Source organism: Choristoneura fumiferana, chromosome 3 (assembly GCF_025370935.1).
Source record: "Choristoneura fumiferana chromosome 3, NRCan_CFum_1, whole genome shotgun sequence".
Lineage (NCBI taxonomy): Eukaryota > Metazoa > Arthropoda > Insecta > Lepidoptera > Tortricidae > Choristoneura > Choristoneura fumiferana.
The window spans coordinates 11,899,220-11,921,456 of NC_133474.1; the positions used below are offsets into that span (position 1 = coordinate 11,899,220).

Below are 22,237 nucleotides of genomic sequence, written 5' to 3' on the forward strand. Positions count from 1 at the left end.
CCAAAGTCAAGACGAATCTAACGAGTCCCAAACTCGATGCGGTCGTGTCGTTTATCACAGAGTTCCTATGGTCACCCGCTAGCTTTATCATCAGATCAACTCCATGTTATAATAATATTGCATTGTCATCGGATTTATACACGCGTGTTAAATTTTAGCTCAATTGGTTGAAGATATCCACTTCAAATTTGAGTTGAAAGATTCCACCCGAGCAAACATAGTTACATAGTACACTGCAAATAAATATATAATGCTTGTAATAAGTTTTGGTCAAAATTTAATTTGACTGTACTTGCATTGTCATCTAAACTACATATCTGTACCAAGTTTCAAGTCGGTAGGTACTATTAATTAACTATTGAGGAGTTCCCTCCTGCAGAGACGATCGTGGCAGGACCACCAAAATGTCACTACCAGATTATTGTATTGTCACCAAATTTACATAAGTATGCCAAATTTCAAGTCGATCGGACCACTGGAAGTGGGTCAAATTTAGCTTCCAAGATTTGACCCAAACAAACAATAAATAAATAAACAAACAGGGCAAGCTAAATAAAAGCTTCTAAAAATATCGCCGAAATGTAAGCACTTTTGTGCAAGTATTTCGAATAAAAAACAATTTGAATTCTCATCCTCTTTGGTTCTGGCTATTTGCATCTGAACCATTGAAAAAAAAATGGCTGTCAGCGCGGTTCATTCGCGGGAAATTCGGCGGACTTCGTATGTTGTGTAATTAAATAATAAAGTGTGAATAAATTTGAAACTGTAGGTATTATAAACCTTGTAAATAGTGTTAAATACTTAGTATGTTTTTTTTAGTGTAAAAAAACAATAGGTAAACATCTACGGTAAACATAGTAATAGTACGGTGTGGATTTGGCGAGAGTTTTATCAAAGTTGGCTCCATTGAGGTTTATGGTTCACAAATTGCTTTATTAATTTTGCACAAAAACGAATAAGTAAACCACAATATCAGACAGTCACTATATTATATTATCGAAGCTTTTATAAAACATCATTAAAATCGCAAACCGTTAATATGTATTTAAGTATGTATTTATCTATATAAGTATTTTTATCCGTTGCCTAGAATCCATTGTACAAGCCTTGCTTAGTTTGGGACTAGGTCAATTGGTGTCAAGTGTCCCATGATATTTATTTATTTATTGATATTAACTTAATAATATTGAATATTTGTCGCATTTTAGTACGGAATCCTACACTGGGCGTGGCCGGTTTTCATGGGTCTGGGCATAGGTATCTATTTATTTATTTCTTTTGTCCACTGTGACAAAATGTAGGTATCTACCTAAATGTTTACTAATTCAGTAGCATGTGTGACAAAAGAAAACAAAAACTTTGCTCCTTAAGTATCTTTGAACTAAAAGAAATTCCTTGCTCACCCGCGACCTTACGATAGCTAAGCTTATGCAAAATATGCGTGTTCATGCAGTTCCTCCACCTCCACACTGTAAGAACACACACAAATCACACAAACCCATCTATCACCACCACCACACTACACTGACGCGTTTTCGAGCTCATCTTCAGAGTTGGTACGGTTGTGACACTCTGAAGATGAGCTCTGGTTGAGTTCGAAACGTGTCAGTGTAGTGTGGTGGTGGTGATAGATGGGTTTGTGTGATTTGTGTGTGTTCTTACAGTGTGGAGGTTGAGGAACTGCATGCACACGCATATTTTGCATAGGTAAGCTAAGCTATCGTAAGGTCGCGGGTGAGCAAGGAAATTCTTTTAGTTCATTGATATGGACCTCCGCAAAGTAACGCCTGATTCAATAAATTCCTTAAGTATCTGTTTTAATGAAACACTTAAATCTATGTTACAAACTCAATCTAGACTGAAACACGTATCTGAACATAGAACAAAAGATTTCAAAGTACAAAGGCGTAATTGCAGACGAACTACGTAGGTAGTATTCGCACCAATCTCGTCAAATTCGATCACATCACGTATCAATACTGAACGTGAACGTGACACTGACACGCACAACTAACCCCTTTGAACTGGAAAGTAATTGCGTTGTTCTCCATTCCAAAGGCAAAGTTTGAATGAATTCGTACTCCGCACTGAGCCCGCAAACAACTAAGCTTTCGCATACATAAGAACCTATGCTTGTTTTGACGAATTACACGTTAGGTCGCTTTTAGCTCGTCATTCCTTGCAGCTAACAGCGAGAGTGCGACCTCGCGTCGTGTCATCGTCCTCTGAAAGCGCTTTTCTTCGCCACAAAACGGACCGTTTCTTTTCATAAGGAAAAGCTGAAAAGTGTCTCCATGCAAATAACTCCCAAGAGGGAGACAGCCTACTGCCTCGCTTTGCTGCGTTATAGTAGTAATCATTATGAAAAAGACACGAAATGGGCCTCTTATTCTGCGAAATTTTAAGATTTAAGTAACTTGAGAATTTTTATTTCCACATTTGGTAGGTACCTAATGTTTTTACATTTCCCAACCACAACCCTCGGCTCGCAGGTACCTAATCGTTAATTCCTCAAAACTTCAGTTTTGCCTGAATAATAGTAATGAATGAGCCTAGCGAAAAAGCGAGAAAAGTATAACACAGTTAATTAGCAAGGGTTTTCTTAAAGCTCACTTTGTGTTGTAATACCCAGCTGTTTTCAAGTGATTATTATGATTGACGCTTCCTACAGTTGCCAAGACTTGCCGCTGTTTTCTCCCACATTCGCTAACTGCCTCTCATTTGCATACTGTTAGAGTAGTGAGAGAAAAGCCGAGTGGTGAATCGTAGCTACCTATAGGGCTTGCAGAGTAACGCCCCGCAGCCGAGCTTCGTAGCTGCTGGTGAGCCGGGCTACAAGCCGCCATTAATCACCTTGTCTGTCTAATACGTTTTCATTCGCAAGCCGTGCGCCGTCTTCTATTTACATAATTATTTTCTTGCCAGTATTGGCTCCTTTTGCCAAACAGTTTATTACTGAACTACTCGACCCTCTACCATTGCTAAGTTTTAATAATATTAACTGTTTACGCCTTTTAGCCGCACCCTGCTCCCAGTTAATACTAGCAGGTCGTGGAAGTTTCATATTTATCGGGTTAGTTTACTAATATAAACTTATACGGTATGGTTATTTTAGACAAGAGGCGGAGTAGATATGTGGATATGTAGATTAATGTCGGTTTTCATTTCTATTAATTAAATTGCGGTACGTATTCAAGCAAGTTGCATTCAAGGATGGACCGGACAAGCCGGACAAGCTCACCAATTAACAGGATTCAAGCTTTTAATTCCCTATTCTGAATATGGGTAAGAATTGGGTATGTACTTACTCGTACATGGCGACTAAACCGGGGGCGATAACTTAACACGACCCGTTGTATCCCATAGTTGTTAAATGACTTATTGTTTCGCATTGTATATGATGGTAACAAATATCTAGGTTGATTCTAATCTTATTCTGAAACGTATCTAATTACCTACCTATTTTGATTTTTTGGAAATATTATATTCTATATCTACTTTGGCACAGTTATGATATATTTTTGGGAATTCGTAAAATATCTGCCCCAACCGGGGATCGAACACGAGATCTCAAGCTTCATAGCCGGGTTTTCTAGCCACGTGGCTATTCGGTCGTCAATCTTGTGTAAATATTAGCTTACCTACTGTTCATCATTTTTCATAGTTCTAAAATAAAGTTTGTCATAAAATATTTAAAATATACGTGTGTGTGGTTTTCTAAATATTTTTAAAAGAATTCTGATGGAAAACAGTAAGTTAGATTAATTGAGTTTTGCGTATAAAAATCCAGAAAGTTAGGTTTAAAAGGACAAATCAAATCAAAAACTATGGCAGTCGATACTTAGGCACAATTATTTGGGTAGGTTAAAATACATATATCTATAGCTATTATTGACTGGTAGATATTATATATATATTATACTAGCTGTTGCCCGCGGCTTCGCCCCCGTTGTATTTTTTCTGTATTTTCTTCGATAAAAACCTTCTCCAGACAGTAACGAACACAAAAAAAAAGAGTTAGCGAAATCGGACCAGTGGTTCCCGAGTTTTGCACTTAGCAACACATTTTACGATTTATATAGATTTATATAGATATGTATGTATGAGACCCAAAAATCTGATTTAAACAATTGCATCTAATTACAGCTGGAGCAGAGCTGATAATCACGAACACCTATCAGGCCTCGCTGGGGGGTTTCGTGGACCATTTAGGGGTCACTGCGGAGCAAGGCTACAAACTGATCACGCGCGCCGTCGAGCTCGCCAAGCGCGCGCGCACACTATACCTAGAAGAGTTTCAGCATTTGGTGCAAAATGGTAATATAATTTTTACATCACAATAAACGGTCGATGTCCACTTAAACCATTTCGAATATTTGCCTAATATTTGTAATCAGGGCATTAGACAACTTCTGAATAAAGTATATCAAAAAATATTATTATGAAATGCAAATTTACCTGGACTATTAAAATTGTAACATTCAGTAAGCGTAACAGCGATAATGTAACGATACAAGTACAGTTACAACACGGGAATGTTAAGCCACCTGCAGGTAGGTGTACTGTTCATAATTTAGCCGAGTAATACATACTCGTCGTAATTATTGTCATTAATAAACCCATTAGCATTACACGGCCAAATTACGACCAGTGGCAAGTGGTTTAACAATCCCGTGCCGTGTTGTGACTGCACATATATTGACGTAGCGACGAATGAAACAGGCTAGGCCTACACAAGATGACCAAGTGTAAATTAAATGAACCAAAAACATTGTGTCCCAACACAATTACAGGACCGTGAACCACAACATTAAGTAATCAATTCAATGGGACATCAAGGAAAACTATACAAATGGTGCTGAAACGTTGAAATATTTATGTATCTAATTTAGGGCAAAAAATATCTCTGGGCGACACGAAGAGAGAAGCTATTTATCACCCCAGCCCTTGTATTTATCATTTATCACAAAAACGTGACAATTAAATTACAAGAATTTAACTCTAAACAAAGGTTTTCGGGACAAAATCCCATAAGGGACGGGTGCAAGCATGCCTTAATTACGTTTTGCAAGGGTCACGACATTTGGCAAGTTGCCTTTGAAACATAGTGTAGCCGTTGACACATATTGTGTTTGGTGAATGTTGGACAATGGCATAATAACTTGTTGATTTAGATCACGTGCCGCTGGTGGTAGGGTCTGTGGGACCTTACGGAGCGCATCTCCATGATGGCTCAGAGTATGATGGTAGCTACGCCGACACTACGCCAGTTGAAGTGAGTTTTTATATATAAGCTTTTATTTAACTTGCCCTACTGTTTGTTCTGTTCGGGTCAAATATTGCAAGTTCATTTTGACATACTTCCTGTTCTCGGAATGACTCGAAATTTGGTATACATACGTAAGTCGAATGACAATGCAAGTACAGCCAACAAAAAGTATAGTCAGCTAAACAGCAATTTAAAAATGAAAATTTTAACAGAAACTTATTTTCAATCGTCTCCTTCAAGTACCAAAAATTATTTAAAACTAGAGAATAAATACCTTATTGCAAATACGCGCGTGGAAGACGTTTCTCGGCCAGATAACCAGCTAGTGATTAGAGAACCTGACTAGAAAGTTTGAGGTGCCGGGTTCGATCCCAAGTCGTAGCAGAACTTTATATGAAAAATAAGAATATTTGTATTGATTACGTACCCATAATACCTATGTGTTTAGGTACGTTACGTATTTAAATATATATATAACACCATGCAGCTTTTTGAAAAAAAAGTACCTATATTTAAGTGTGTTTACCCATTGCCTGGTACATGTAGTACAAAGTTTTGATCGCCATTTAAATATAGGTACTTTAATTAAATAATAATAATAATAAATAAATATCACGGGACAATTCACACCAATTGACCTAGTCCCAAAGTAAGCTTAGCAAAGCTTGTGTTATGGGTACTAAGCACCGGATAAATATAATTATATAGATAGATACATACTTAAATACATAGTAAACACCCAAGACCCGAGAACAAACATTCGTATTTTTCATACAAATATCTGCCCCGACACGGGAATCGAACCTGGGACCTCAAGCTTCGTAGTCAGGTTCTCTAACCACTAGGCCATCTGGTCGTCAAAAAATTAATTACTCTTTAATTTGCAAAGCCTCCTAAGCTAAGTATGATAGTTTTCCCTTTAAATTCGTTATTACACCTAAGTATATACTCGTAGTACTGTATTGACATGTTTCTTCACATTTTTCAAGCTAACCGTTTTTCTTGTAGAGTGCTAGCGGAACACCCCGAAATTCAGCAAAAAGCTGCATGGTGTTAAAAGCATGAAAATCGGAACGATTAATCTTTAGGCCATAAGAATCAATTTGACCCGTAGCACGAAAAAAAAGAGGAGAGAAGTTATGACGTCATCTTTTTTTATTATGGGATTTTTTTTTGTTCTGATACCTATCGTGTATGGTATCTAATAAAAGGGCTTACTAAGCCCATTCTAAAAATATATCACATCATTATATTTCAATCACTTGTTTTAAATTAAAATAAAAATCATTTTCAAAACATATCAAGTTTGAGATCCTCCAGATATGATACAGTTGAATCATTATTTGTAAAATATACCTAAAATGATATGAAATAGCCTCATATCCAACCCCAAGAAAGTAATTTCGAAAATATTTACATTTAGTATTTTTTTTTATATTACAAAATGGATTAAATCAAAATTAGTTGAAACAGGTATAAAAAGTTATTTGCTCATTATTACCATTTATTATTATTGGTTTGCTTTTGATTCAAATGTTTGTCACATGGTACATGTATACCCCGCCTCCGCTCCCTGCCTGCTTCCCTTTCTTGCTCGCTCGGCGGCCGGCGGCGCACTCAGTCACTCACGCGCTAAATGTAAATATTTTCGAAATTGCTTTCTTAGGGTTGGATATGAGGCTATTAAATATAATTTTAGGTATATTTTACAAATAATGATTCAACCGTATCATATTTAGAGGAGCCCAAACTTGGTAGATATGTTTTGAAAATGATTTTTATTTTAATTTGAAAAAAGTGACTGAAACATAATGATGTGATATATTTTTAGAATCAGCTTAGTAAGCCGTTTCATTATACCACACACGATAGGTTACAGAACACATAAAAAAATCCATGCAAAAAACAGATGACGTTATAACTTCTCTCCTTTTGTTCTTTTTCGTGTTACGGGTCAAATTGATTCGCATGGCCTAAAGATCAATCGTTCCAATTTTCATGCTTTTAACACCATGTGCAGCTTTTTTTTGGCGTACCGCTAGCACAAAGAGCAGTACCTATTGGCTCCGACAAAAAATATTTAGCAAAAAATTTAACCGACTCCATGAAATAATGTAAATAATTTTCAACCAGTTTAAAGTGCCTCAGTACGAGCTAGCAGGAATGAAAAAAGCCCAATAGATAGTATAAGTTGTAGGTGAGGCAGACGGCTATATAGGTCCTCATATCATAGGCCCTAAAAATATTTATTTACTTACAATTTTATTTTACCACTTTGCCCGTGAGCTTAGTATATATTACATCCATGCATAATATGCAGTAACAATCTCTAAGCTAAGTAGCGGACAGACAGATGGACATGGCGGAACTACAAGGGTTCCTTGGAAGAAAACGAAACCCTAAAAACTGAGCCGCGTACCTACTAGTTTTCATTTCTCTTTGATCTAATTGAAATTACTACTCGAATACAACAATACCTCTCCTTTTCTGGAAGGATTGAAAATACCACCATTCTACAATCAGTAAACTAGCAGGTCAAGTATTAATAATAGATGAACTTCACCGCAACACCGGCTCATTAGTGCACATGGCCTATTTCAGCCCGTATACGTCATAGAATGCTTTTAGGACCGCGGCACTGCGATCGGGAAATAGCTTTTATATACCTAAATGTTATAGGTGAATTTCACCGACTAAAAGTTGTAAATTCTTAATGAGTATTTTTATATAGTACTTAAGTTACGATGTAACATTTTAGGATTCCATGGAAGCAATGTTGTTTGTGGGTATCATCAGAATTGTAGTTACTTATGGCACCCGACATCATTTTTTAAACTACACAAAATGCGTCCTAGTAATGTGCGCGTAGCAGCTCTACTCTACAACGAAGATGGGTGTGGCGATAAAGCGTCGAATAACAATTCTCGATAAAAAAATTTTTTAAACTTCACTAACAATCAATCGATCAATCAAAGGCTTTTGCTTCTGTCACAGATGATTCAAGCATTATTATCTAACTAACAACAGTTAAAAAAATGTGTACCTAATACCTACAAGTATCACCTGAATATTACTTAGGTTTTAAATCAACTTTTTCGATTTTTCTAGCGTCGTTATTTTCGCCCTGCATGCTCGACGTTCATAATGATCATATATGATTGAGTATAAAATTTCTCGTCCTTTAACGTATATAATTAAGTACCTGGGCAACCGAGCTTTGCTCGGGCTAAAACTCGTTAATAAGCGTTTTTCCAGAGATAAGACCAAGTTAGATCGATTGATCATCCCCGAAACCCCTACATACCAAATTTAATCGAAATCGTTGGAGCCGTTTCCGAGATCCCCGAAATATATTTATAAGAATTGCTCGTTTAAATGTATTAGATAGATAGATAGATTGATTAAGAAGAGCTCACTACATCGTGGCACTATGTTCCCGTGCTAGATGAATAGTTGGCGTTACAAGTATACTGCTTTCATTACTTTCTTGAATTTTGATTGATGCTTTTCATTTATTTTTAATCCTTGCTAATAATTAAATACCATGCTACTATAATACTACCGAAAGATGTAGCTACTCTATACCTTCCCCGATCTTCTCTACTTTGATCTGCCTGGCTAGAGTCGCAAGTCTCGCAAGATGACTACATGTATCTATACTTGGTTTGGATAGGTATTTAACTAACCTAAACAAAACAACGTCAAATGGTGCATTAAATATTGAAATCCCCCCCATTAAACTATCTACACTAGTCTAGTTTGGATTACAATGATAGATAAGTAAAATGTTTAAAATCCTTGAATGTACCAAATCTGGCAGCTGAAGTTTGCTTACATTAAGTTATTATACCAATACAGTTGTGCCTCGCGTAACACTATAGTTGATTCCACTGCTTCTAAAACTACCCTGGATCGAGTTGATTTCAAAAATTATTTAATGAGGTAAGTACAAGTAATTCTGTCTGGTCAAAGCACATCATTATTTACTAAAACACTACTTATTTTCATCCAACAACAACGTCCTGCATAAACAGGGCCACGATTAACTTTATTGTCAACGAGAGCGGAGATTCTTGAGATCGTTTCTACAGAACCCCCAGGGCCATGAATGCATAGCCTAATAAAGGTTGAAAGCGTCAGCTAAATCGTAAAGAGGGCCGTAAAGTTGCCGGCAAATTAAAATTTACATCGGCAATATGAAAAAGTCCCTCTCCATTTCTCTCTTTTTTTGAACCGGACCGGCGTTTGACTGGGGCGGACAGTTAATTAACGATAGGTACTAAGATAGAACCAACGAACATCAGTAACAAACATGATGTAGCGAAAATGTTTACAACTTTAATTTATTTTTATGACCCATTAAAGTTTCGAACATGTCTCGTTTTAAATGGACCTTTGCATCGACAGTACAGTACCATGGTGGAAAATTTAAACGCCGAAAAACTAATTTTAACCAACCACTTTAAGATGTGTTTTTATTTCATTTGTTATTTGAATATTTTCTTAAATTTATTTTTCATACATTTTATTTTATTTTTTATACAATAGGAGAGCCTGTTCGGAAAGTGTATTAATTTTCATGGTTAGATAGCCGGGTAGAAAATATTGTGTTTTCATCACACTTGCTCGTAAACAGTGTCGTAACATGCAGGCTACCTTAATGTGCTGGTCATGAAACCCGTGGTCGGTAAATGAGTCATTGCGCGTATAAATTCGCTTGTCATGAAGCCCAAAGTCGGGTGCACGTGCAGGACCACATGCACACGCACGTCAGGCGCATGCTGCGGGATGGGGGGGGGGTTGGGGTAGAGGGCGGCGCTACCAAGAGCACAGCCTAAGGTATCGCCAATATTTGGAAGAATTATATTTTTTCTTTTACAAATATAAAATTTTACTCGCAAATGTGATGAAAAACATTGTATGTCGCACGGGCGGTACTAGAATTATGAACATCGACTCATTAAAGCCTAAGTTCTAATAGACTCTCGTTCGTAATTCTTTATTTACCGCCCTTAAGACACAATGTTCATCTCTAGGGGGGAAAGTATTTAATTTTTTAATTTTTATGCTTAGCCACGGAGTCGAAAATAATTGAGTTGTTAATTGCAGACTATGAGGGAATGGCACCGGCCGCGTATCCAGGCACTAGTGGAAGCGGGAGTTGACTTGCTGGCTCTGGAAACGATCCCTTGCCAGGAGGAAGCCGAGATGCTGTGCGAACTGCTCCGGGACTATCCTCACATGAAGGCGTGGCTTGTCTTCACTTGCAAGGTTTTTATTTACTTTCTGCTGTAGGTACATCTTCACAACAAATTTTTATTTTGGCATCAGCTTCATTTACCATTGTTTTCTGAGTTATTTTCTCAGCAGCGAATAAAAACTAACATTACTAACACACACACTTGATACAGCTTCAGAATAACAATCGTTAAATTTTATTTTAAAAATACCGACATAAAAAACGTATTATTTACAGGATAATCAAAGCATAGCTCACGGCGAAAGTTTCCAGAAAGTGGCGAAGAAGTGTTGGGAATCTAATCCTGAGCAGCTGGTAGCAGTCGGTGTCAACTGCTGCGCTCCTTCCTACGTCACGAATCTCTTCAAAGGCTTCAACGACGACCGACCACACGACCCCATTCCACTTATCGTTTACCCCAATTCCGGGGAAAAGTACAACCCTGAAATCGGGTAAGATTTTGCTGTTTGATAAGGCTAAGATCTGTCCAAAGCAGTGCGACTGTGAATTGCGAATCAGTGACACAGCTAGCTTGGGGCAGAAACGGGTTACGCTCCGGACGGCGGGTTGATTGTAGCGACGTGAAAAAATGCCGATAGTGGAGGACGTATTTAGTAGGTACCTCTACTCCCGACGATAGAAATCTAGGCAGGCTATTTCTGACTCGTTACCGACAATTGCATTAACGTATCAAAACGTATTGGTTTGCTAGAGAGGCATCTGAGACGTATTGGTTTGAACAGGGTTTAACTATTATTCTCGGTCTCAGTCATGGCCCATTTGACCTTAAGCGGGCCATGTTATGATAAGACCTATTATTGGAATTCCATCAGTCTCGTATTTTCAATAACATCTGTTATCTAAACTTGAACTATTTTTAGAGTTCCGTAACCTACCTGATAATAGCAATAAATCTTTAAGAATCGCTGTGTATTTAGTTCGTCTGTCCGCCAAGATCTAGGGTCAAAACCAAAGGGTTTCTCAGGAAAGGTTTTTTTTAATGTTTGTTACCTCAGAACTCCGTCATTTATAAACCAATTTGTTTTTTTTTCTTTCGTGTAGGAATGCCTTCAGTTAGGTCCCATAAGCACCAAATCAGGATCTAATGATTGGGTCCTAGGGAAACCGAGGGAACTCTTCAAATATTGTAGGGACACCTATGGTAATTTCGATATATTTAGTAGTAACTTGTGCATTTGCTCTTGAAAATCATCATTTGATGAAGTGGATCTGATGATGAAGACCACATTTGAGCACCGGAGCTACAACTCAGTAACAAATACTTCACGAGTTGAATTTCAATTACTTTAACACAGTTGCTAAGCAATTTATGTTCCTTGTAATGCATATGGTGAAATGGAATGGGTATTCAAGCACCAGAACGAACGAATAATAACGAACCACTCTGTAGAGGGAAAAGCAATCTTTCTCAAAAGGTAACGAGCAGTTGACGTAAAACTATTTATCTTAGATTATTTACACTAAAAATCGTGAAAAAAAATCTATAACAAAAAAAATTACCGACTACAAAAACCATGAAAATTATTTTCTACCAGTCTGAAGTCGGTGCCTCAACACGAGCCAGCAGGAGTGATTGAAGCCCAATGTTTGTAGGTAGACGACTATAGCTTAACTCCTGCTGGCTCGTGCTGAGGCACCGACTTCAGACTGATATAATAGTAGATTGATAACCAAGGGAGGAAAGTGACCCATTTCACCAGAGTTGTTTCTAGCGCTCGAACGAAGTGAGAGCGCCAATATTTCGAGGGGGAATGGGTAATTTCATCCGAGTTACACTCTACTTTTCATTTCGACTATGAGGAAAGTAAAATACTAAAAAAAATATGAGAATAATAATAAATTGAATTTACTTATATCCAACCTCCAACGGTACCTTTTCGAATGGCCACCTGCCATGGCCGACTATAAAAAAAATCGAGTTGGTCAAGACCAAGGAGCTTATATACAAAACTGAAGGTTGAACGCCGAACGAAGAAGTTTGACCTTTATTACTTATTTATATATTCCATCTCTTTCTTTCACATTTCACGAATAACTTCCATCTCTTTCTTAACCTAACTAAAGAAAGAGATGTAATATGCTCGTGACGTGATAAGATCAAATTTCTTGTTTCAAACGGATGTTCGGCGTTCAGCCTCCAGTGTTGTATATTAAGCTCCTTGCTCACGACGTGTATCTAGATGGCCATGCCGAAACGTGAAAAAAAGTTGACATTGACGTAACTCAATTATCTTCGAAATCGAAATTCGTCGAATTCGGCTAATCGAAAAATTAAAAAAAAAAACTTTCCACCCTAGATAATATGAAAACGCAATTTTCCACCCGGCTATCTACCCATGAAAATTAAACTTTGCGAACAGGAGAGATGAAAAATTATTTTCATGGTTTTTTGTAGTCGGCTCAATTTTTTGCTATATTTTTTTTTAATGGTAGACTCCCGGGCGCGAGTTCCACTCTTACTAGGCTTTCCTGTAACTCACTTTACGTCAAAATATTTTTAGTGTAGGTATTGTTTTTTCTGTTCCGTGAGTAGGTACGTACGTTAAATTTAAAACGAAAATTGGTACTGTATATTTACATTTAATCTGGGGAACGGAATTCCTTTATCAAGCGAACGGACGTCGTAATAGTGATAGATCACGTTTCAAGCTGACTGTACCTATTCCATTTAAGTGCTCAACACTTTGGTACCTACCTACGTGTTAAGTAGGTGTCTACGTACAAAGCAAGGGTTCTCCAGGTTTATGACTTGACGCATATGGGCAGTTAAACTGTATTATTATGGGCTGTAGTTTTCTTTCCATTCGACCCCTTCAGATTTTTCGTCACCCTCCCTTTTCCTTGGGCTTGCGGGGCTAAATGCCTTGGAATTTGATTTTAAGTGTCTTTCAGATCATTTCTGAAAAGGTGCTCAAGTCCACTATGCTTCTCGTATTCAACCTAGAGTTTGAGTACTGATATAAATATAGGTCTGTACTATTTCAAATCGATACGAGTAGTCAGTATTTTTAAAATAAAAGTAGGTTTATATATGTTTCGTTATCAGAACTACCTACAGCAAAGTCAGTAAATAAATAAATAAATATCATGGGACATTTGACACCAATTGACCTAGTCCCAAACTAAGCAAAGCTTGTACTATGGATACTAGGCAACGGATAAACATACTTATATAGATAAATACATACTTAAATACATATTAAACGTCCAAGACCCGAGAACAAACATTCGTGTTATTCACACAAATATCTCGAACCCAGGACCTCAAACTTCGTAGTCAGGTTCTCTAACCACTTAGCCATCCGGTCGTCTGAGTAAATATTTAGCGATTTAGGTAAACACAGCCGATTTAGGTCACAAAGAGAAAATAATAAATCAGTTCAGTGATTTCAAAACGTTTTGCCGTAGCTGCGCACTAATGCGCTTATGCATATAAGTCTTGTATTTTTTTTAATAAAAGGTTTTTACAGATTATTATTAGGTAGGTACTGAAAAAAGCATAAATATACATATGTTACCAAGACGTGAAAAATATCTATACCTCAGCTATACCTACACATTTAAGTGATGTAATTCTCTCACCCAGCCAGCAGTAGAAGTCCACCGATAAAAATTGGTAAAATTCATAATATGTACCATCGCTCAGCTGAATCATTGAGCGTCATCATATCATACTAATATTAACTGCAGTGTTTGAGTGTAACAAGGCTAATATAAATATGTAAATAGGTACCAAGTAAATACTGAAGTTTGAATTAAGATCGTTTTACAACCAGTTTTTACATATTCTCGGCTGTTGCTTACCTCAATATTTTTACCGGACTATATAGTTTTATGATCCTTCTCTGCTTAGACCCGTTTTTTTTTTCATCACACTTGCTCGTAAACAGTGTCATAACATGCAGGCTACCTTGGTTGCAACCCCCCAAATAAAACCCTCGACCTTAATGTGCTTTTCATGAAACCCGTGGTCGGTAAATGAGTCATTGCGCGTACACATTTTCTTGTCATGAAGCCCAAGGTCGGTCAATGAGTCAGTGCCCGTACTGATGGCGCTGCGCCGCGCCCGTGCGCGCGCTCCTGCTGCAGGACCACATGCACACGCACGTTGCGGCGCATGCTGAGGGAGGTAGAGGGCGGCGCTACCAAGAGCACAGCCTAAGGTATCGCCAATATTTGGAAGAATTATATTTTTTCTTTAACAAATATAAAATTTTACTCGCAAATGTGATGAAAAACATTGTAGGTATGTCGCACGGGCGGTACTAGAATTACGAACATCGACTCATTAAAGCCCTCAGTCTTCGACTTCGGGCTTCTAATAGACTCTCGTTCGTAATTCCTTATTTACCGCCCTTAAGACACAGTGTACTATTACAGCTGGATAGATCGTGACAAGTGCGAAGCGGTTGAAGTGTTCGTCCAGGAATGGTTGGACCTGGGCGTTCGCTACGTTGGTGGCTGTTGCCGCACCTACGCCGCTGATGTCTCCCGCATTCGCAACCAAGTAAGGCTTATCTTGTGTCACTCATTCATACCTACCCCATAGCTTATGTAAGAAACAAGATAAAAAGACACAACACATTAGATACTCGTATCTTTAAGTATGCCTTTTTATAAAGCAAAGGTTTTACCGCACACTAAATAATCCCCCCCCCCCCGGTGAAAAGCTACGGTGAAAAGAGATTTTGGTTTAATATTGATTTTAAAAACCTGGCTTCATTCCTCTCTTTCTCTTGAAACTAGCAATCCACCTACGCGGTAGGAAATTAAAAGCTTTTACTGAGTAGTACGCAGGTAATTAAGTTAAAGTTCACGTGCTCAGTGTAGTTAGTTGGACAAAGAGCAACCGTTAGGCACATACATACATTTTAAATGATATTGTAACGGATAAGTCACGTCTTAAACCGAGTTTAGCTCGACATGTTTCGGGCTATTTCGTAGCCCTTCTTCTCAGGGGCGTGCTCCGTTATCCATTACAATATCATTTAATATGAGTGAGTTTCACGGTAGTTTCATGTTCATGTTCAAAACACATACATACATACCTAAATGTGCCTTGTTTAGTTGTGTAGGTACAAAACGTTGACAACATATTCCTGAAACTTTTAAGTCGTGTCATTACGACATCAATTAGGTTTAAACCTAATAGTCCACTGTAATAAGTCTCAAAACTCAAAAGGGGTTTTGAAGATGGCCAGACGGTTGGATCAACCGTCAAATCGTTTATATATGCTAGATACGCAACAGAGTACATAACATATTAAGTACCTAGCTAAGCAAGCGTGGTTTGCCGGTAGTCCGATCATATCTATAGGTAGCTATCCTATACCTAGGTACTTAACTTATGTGATAAAGTTTTTTTTTTTATTCAACTGGATTGCAAACGAGCAGGTGGGTCTCCTGATGGTAAGAGATCACCACCGCCCATAAATATCTGCAATGCCAGGGGTAGGGGGTGGGGGGGGGGGGTTATGGCAGAAACACGCGAATCATGTGTCGATTTTGTGGAGTCAGTCTGTGTAATTTTGCTACATACCATGCAACTGAAGTTGCTATCCTGATGAAAAAAATGTACCTACTTACCATGCAGCTGTCGCATACTTATATAGCACAGTAACAGCATAGGTACACCTAGCTATAGCTACCTACTAACAGATTCCTCATATCAAATGAAAGAGCGTTTATACCTGCTGAGCTGGCAACGTTGCATATTTGTTAGTTCTTCTCGATTATTCCATAAAAATTTAATGAAAATTAAAAATGTGGTCTGATAGAACTCTTCTTAATATATAAGTTAATGTGTCTACTCCAATAATTATTCGTGATAGACTTTTATTTTCTTTAAAACCCGTTAATAAACATTTGTTGGTTTCGAATAATTATTCGAGTAGACACATTAACTTATATATTAAGAAGAGTGCTATCAGACCACATTTTTAATGTTCATTCAATTTTTATGGAATAATCGAGAGAACTATCAAAAATGCAACGTTGCCAGATCAGCAGGTAGGTAAGCATGATGAAAGCGTATGTAAAGACCCACTTTTGCGCTAGACTTTGTACTTAGCATTTTTTTTTTGTTGGATAGGCAAGTGCCTAGTTTTTATGTTTTCTGTGACCAGGTGAGGTGCTGGCGCGACCGCTACCGTTTTCAAGCCACGTTTCACCCTGACCCCGAGTGCGCAGAAACTACGGAACCCAAACTTGTGCCGGCTTAAAATTGCCATTTTGGATCTTTATGACCGAGTCGAAAAAGACAAATGGTTGAATTTATTAATGTTTCGAGCCTCCTGGTTGCCTAATTAGCTACTCGGCCTAGTTAAAATGACATTATTTTTTATAAGACTGTAAATGTAATGATGTTAAAATATTGTGTACTTATAATAAATAGTAAGTCATCAATTTCGTAAGTTTTATTTCCTACTTATCTATCTTATTTTATTAGGTATCCTTAACATATGTAAAGGTTCAATGCGAGAGTATGTATGTAAATACTTTATTGTACATAAAACACAAAAATAATACAAAAAGAAAACAACAAAACAAAAGAGTACAAAGGTGAACTTATCCCTAAAAGGGATCTTTGCAAGCTAACCTTAAAGATAGGCGAACAGTAATTTATGCACAGTGAGAAGAAAGGAATAGGTAAGTACTTACCTATATAACATATAAATAAAAACACTTAATAAACAACAATTAGTATGACATATATAGAGTAGATAGGTACAGTCACCTGCAATAATATCTGCCACAGCGGAGCGTACGAAAATTTCTGACACGTCCTTCCGGCCCTAGAAATAAAGTCGTATCAGATATTTATGCACGCTTGGACGTGTCAGATATTGGTGCTGGTTATTGTACCTACGTACTTAAGTATTTGTGCTTGTAATAAGTTTGTTGTAGGTATAGTTATAATGGCAATAAACACAAAAAAATGTACTATAATGGCCAGGCTTTATTAGTAGATTATTGTCGTGGCCTGGAAGAAGGCAATTGCTATTCCAGCCGAGACTAATATAAAGCTTTTCTCAAAAATGGTGAATAATTCTGAAATAGAATAACCTTTTTCTCAAAATATATTATAAAATTTAAATTTAATCCAATATTTTTCTTATGCTTTCCCGCCTTTTTTCATTAAAAATAAACTGCGGGTGTATTTTTCCACCGAAAACACCACAAGCTATTTCAGACCCAATAGAAAAAGTCCGTAGTTCCAACAAATAACTGATACCGGTCATTAGACTTGGCTGTATACGACTTATGCCAACATTTCCATGGCCTTTTTAACTTAAAAAAAAAGTGACTGATTGCAGGCGCGCTAATTCATTATTGTCGAGCTAGCGCGCCTGCAATCTTTTTAACTTTTTAATTTTTCGCTGACCATTAACTATGCACTTCACCTTCTGATATGTAAAGAATAATGTCAACTTTTACGGACATTTTTGAGAAAAGGTATTTTAAATACATTTCAATTTTTATAATAATTCAAATAATATTTTTTATGCTCTAGCTATTGCCCGACTGCCTATGACTTCATCTGCGACAAATTCGTTTATCTCGCGACGCGTTCAACTATACTTACCTAAGCAATTTTCCGGGGTAGGTACAAAATTATCTTGTGTTAATTCAGCTTATAAACTATCACTGAGCCAAGATTCACCCAAATTTGTTGAGCCGTTTACCTATGCGTGATGAGATGATGTAAATAACATTTTAAACTATCTAAATATCGAAACTTTCGTATTTACATATATTATTATTAGCTGGGCCTACCACGATTTTTTCATAAACGATCCAAACGCAAGGCAACTAAACTGAATCGTCGAAATTGGTACAGTCACCAGCATTATTATCTGCCACAGCGGAGCGTGCAAAAATATCTGACACGTCCTTCCGGCCCTACAAATAGAGTCGTATCAGATATTTATACACGCTTGTTGTGTCAGATATTGGTGCTGTACTAAAAAGCGTAAAAAAAATTATAACAAAAATTTTACCGACTACAAAAAAACATGAAAGTATTTTTTTACCAGTCTGAAGTCGGTCGGGGCCTCACCACGAGCCAGCAGGAGTGGACCTATATAGTCATCTACCTCGCCTACGCACTTTATATTGGGCTTCAATCACTTCTGCTGGCTCGTGCTGAGGCACCGACCGACTTCAGACTGTTAGAAAATTATTTTCATGTTTTTTTGTAGTCGGTTAAATTTATTGTTATAATATTTTTTTTACGTTCTTTAGTATATTTTTTTAATATTAACTGCTCTGCTCGTCACCTTTTACGAAAGATTGCTTTTACCGATGCTGAGACGTTCATTATTAAGGAGTCCTGATGCTTCACCACCCGTTTTACCATATGCATTACGAGGAGCATAAGTTGCTTAGCAACTGTGTCAAAGTAATTAAAACTCAACCCGAGAAATACTTGTAATTGAGTAGTAACTCCGATGGTCAACTGTGGTCTTCATCATCAGTTCCACTTCACCAAATGATGATTTTCAAGAGCAAATGCACGAGTTACTGCTAAATATATCGAATTTACTATAGGTGTCCCTACAACATTTGAAGAGTTCCCTCGAATTGCTTAAGACCCAATTATCGGATCCTGATTTGGTGCTTATGGGACCTAATTGAAGACATTCCTATACGAACGAAAAAAAAATTATTCATATCGGTTCATAAATGACGGAGTTCTGAGGTAACAAACATAAAAAAAGTACAACCGAATAGATAACCTCCTCTTTTTTTTGAAGTCGGTTAAAAATGTCTGTATCGCTGTCTTTGAACCGCACTTGATGCGGCCCGTGCCAAATTGGCGAAGGAAGGTGGACTTACCCAAGTTCGCCGCCGTCCTTCTGACTGGCCACGGGTTTGCGATGATGATTTTGAAGGTCGTGCACGTCGTTGTCTGTATTATCACTCAATCCTAACAGATTATTGAGGATAACTTCTTTATTATGCGTGTCAAGCGGAATGATTTGTTTATATATGACAGACAGACGACAAGATGACAATGAAAGAATACCGCATGGCATCAGAGGTTTGGCCAGCGTTGCCTAGGCTTGTCCACCTCCTTGCACATGGCAATACGGCGCAACCAGCACTTGAACTGAATCGCAAAAGTAACGTCGTGGTACGAAATAGCGATGCAGCATGGCTACTACGAAACTCGAAGTTCGGTCGTGCGGTCCCTCTGATACTTATACTATTTAATACGAGAGCAAGAGGGACCGCACGACACGAAGTTAGATTTTCGAGTTGCGTAGTAGCCCAGCAGTTAATTTCCCTGTCGCCCGAGACTCACTCCTATTAAATGATATTGTAACGGATAACTCACGTCTTAAACCGAGTTTAGCTCGACATGTTTCGGGCTATTTCGTAGCCCTTCTTCTCAGGAGCACGCGACTCGGCGGCTGCCGCAACACGCATACTACGCGCCACCGCTCTGTTCGCGCGACTGCCCGACGAAACTAACAGCGGCGCACAACTACCCGCATTTTTTTAACGTCCTCTTCTCAGACCTACCGAATACACAAAAAAATTCATAAAAGTCAGTCAAGCCGTTTCGGAGGAATTTGGTCACAAACACTGTGACCTGAGAATTTGATATATAGTGTAGATTTCACATTAGCAGGATAAATCTTTAAATGTCTCATATTCACAATAAAAACACGAAGGAACTTAAATTAAAGCGCTTGCCCTGAAGTTTATAAGATGATATTTTAATATTTTTTTTATTATTTCACTGCTGTCGCTGTGGGACGACTCCAACAACAATTCCTGTAGCAACTTAATGGAAATAAAATATTTAATTAAGACGCATAATAACCTAATCGGATGCCACTCGCTCGATTAATTTAAAAAATGAAAGTCACCGATTAAAGGTACTAATTAGCAACGAACCGTTAAACAGGAGCTCATTGATGATCTTCCCGTGCTCACGGTTTTAATCAAATTAAATTCGGACTTTTAAAGCGGTACACGTTACTGGCGTAAAAGCGTTTTGGGGGTTTATATTAAATTTATCTAATACCCGCCTAAATAAAAGCAAAAATGGCCTGCAGGGCTACTGCGAATCTCGAAGGCTAGGCTCAGAGGCTAAAAGTACCGCCAACAAAAAGCTTGTATTACATTTTTTTACAAAAAAATATTACTGAACTATTTGTTTTTAAAACATTGTACGGAGGTTCGGAACCCTTCATGCGCGAGTCGCTCGCACTCGCACTTGACCGATTTTTTTTATTTATGTACCTATCTACCTTTGTCCCTTGTATATGAAATTATAAATTACAAACCTATTGAGACGAAGACTGAAACTGAATAACTATTAATTATAATTAAAGTCCGAAGGTTTGCGATATATGTCAATCATCGCAATGATACCCGAGATCATTAAATTTATTTATTACTCATAAAAGGGTCAAATAATTTTATTACGTTTAAACAGTGTGATTCAAAATTATTCTAACTACGTATTAATTAATAATTTATTACATTATGTCAAATTTTAATAGGTAGGTATGGATTTGTACTTTCTATTTCCTAGTGCTTGTTTTATCTCGTTTAGCGTCTCTTTTCTCGTCTCAGCACCTCAAACAGCCAGTTTTGCTATGAGAAATCAGTGAGCAAAAGCGCATTTTGCTCACTCCGTGAGACAAAGTAACTTATTCAATGCTGAGAACAGTGTTGAGTCTACTCACGTATTCCAAATAGTTGAAATTTACTTTGACCTGTCACTTTACTATAAGTACTAGGATCAAATGTGTATTTAAGGTAATTTAAGGTATATGACAACGAAATATTTCCAAAATGTAAATTTTCCCGCTCTTTTAATAAAGTATGCAACCTCGTTGCACGAAAGCCGCTTCTCTTGTTTTTTTACAACAATTCCGTATACTTACTGCCTCTACAGTTGGAATAAATCAAATATTTGTCAAATTGAATGAATTTAAAACAAATCTATTTATGTTTATGTAATAGAATTCTTAATAAAATCATATTTAAAGGTTTAATAATATTTATAATAAATTATACGTTTATTGTTCAACCTTTTTAATGACCCAAAGATGAGGTTTTTTGCGGTCGGATTGAAAAATAAATAGGTATGACATAATTTTCAAGTAATAGTTCTAAGTTCAAATTACAATGTATGTTATGACTAGTATGAGATTTGTATTGTACTTACTTACTGGACACTTTTTCGTTCCGAATTCAAAACCTCTCTACTTCACGCTTTTGAACAATGTTTAGCATTCTTAACTTTCTGGTGACTTTTTAAAGATGTACGATGTACGTATCATTTTCGAGTAAGGTTTTAAATGTGATTATTATTGTTTCTTAATAATCGGATTTAGTTTAAAAAATTGTGTTTGTTTTGTAAACAGGTAGGTTTATGTGGTTTTATTCTTATGCTACATTTAAATTATGTCCTCGCTGCTGAGGTAAAAAAAAAATTATGTTATGGCGATAGCCAAAATCAAAATATTGTTTACTCCTTTTTCTCCCTTCTTCATTTCCTCGAAAGTTGCTTGCATGCTACTACAACGCTCCAACTCTTTGTATGTGTCACACGAGACCAAAGTTTTTTTGCATCTCATGTGTTTGAATCCCTTGCTGCTCTCATGATTCTAACCTAGAATCCTTCGCTAACTCAGGATTCAAAATCAACACTCGCAACAAAAAACCACTTTACTCTCTTGTTGCAC

At 37.3% G+C, this 22,237-nt stretch overlaps 1 protein-coding gene across 1 annotated transcript in view; it reads left to right on the top strand.

Moving 5' to 3' along the window:
• The window catches only part of LOC141426618 (betaine-homocysteine S-methyltransferase-like), a 31,696-nt gene extending 14,762 nt beyond the window's left edge, over nucleotides 1-16,934 (top strand). Inside the window, exons 3-8 of the mRNA XM_074085645.1 lie at nucleotides 4,147-4,317; nucleotides 5,175-5,275; nucleotides 10,379-10,540; nucleotides 10,746-10,960; nucleotides 14,910-15,036; nucleotides 16,655-16,934. Coding sequence (XP_073941746.1) covers nucleotides 4,147-4,317; nucleotides 5,175-5,275; nucleotides 10,379-10,540; nucleotides 10,746-10,960; nucleotides 14,910-15,036; nucleotides 16,655-16,750 — 872 coding nt within the window. The 3' untranslated portion in view covers nucleotides 16,751-16,934. The remainder of the gene's footprint in view (nucleotides 1-4,146; nucleotides 4,318-5,174; nucleotides 5,276-10,378; nucleotides 10,541-10,745; nucleotides 10,961-14,909; nucleotides 15,037-16,654) is intronic.
• Nucleotides 16,935-22,237: the final 5,303 nt, after the last annotated feature.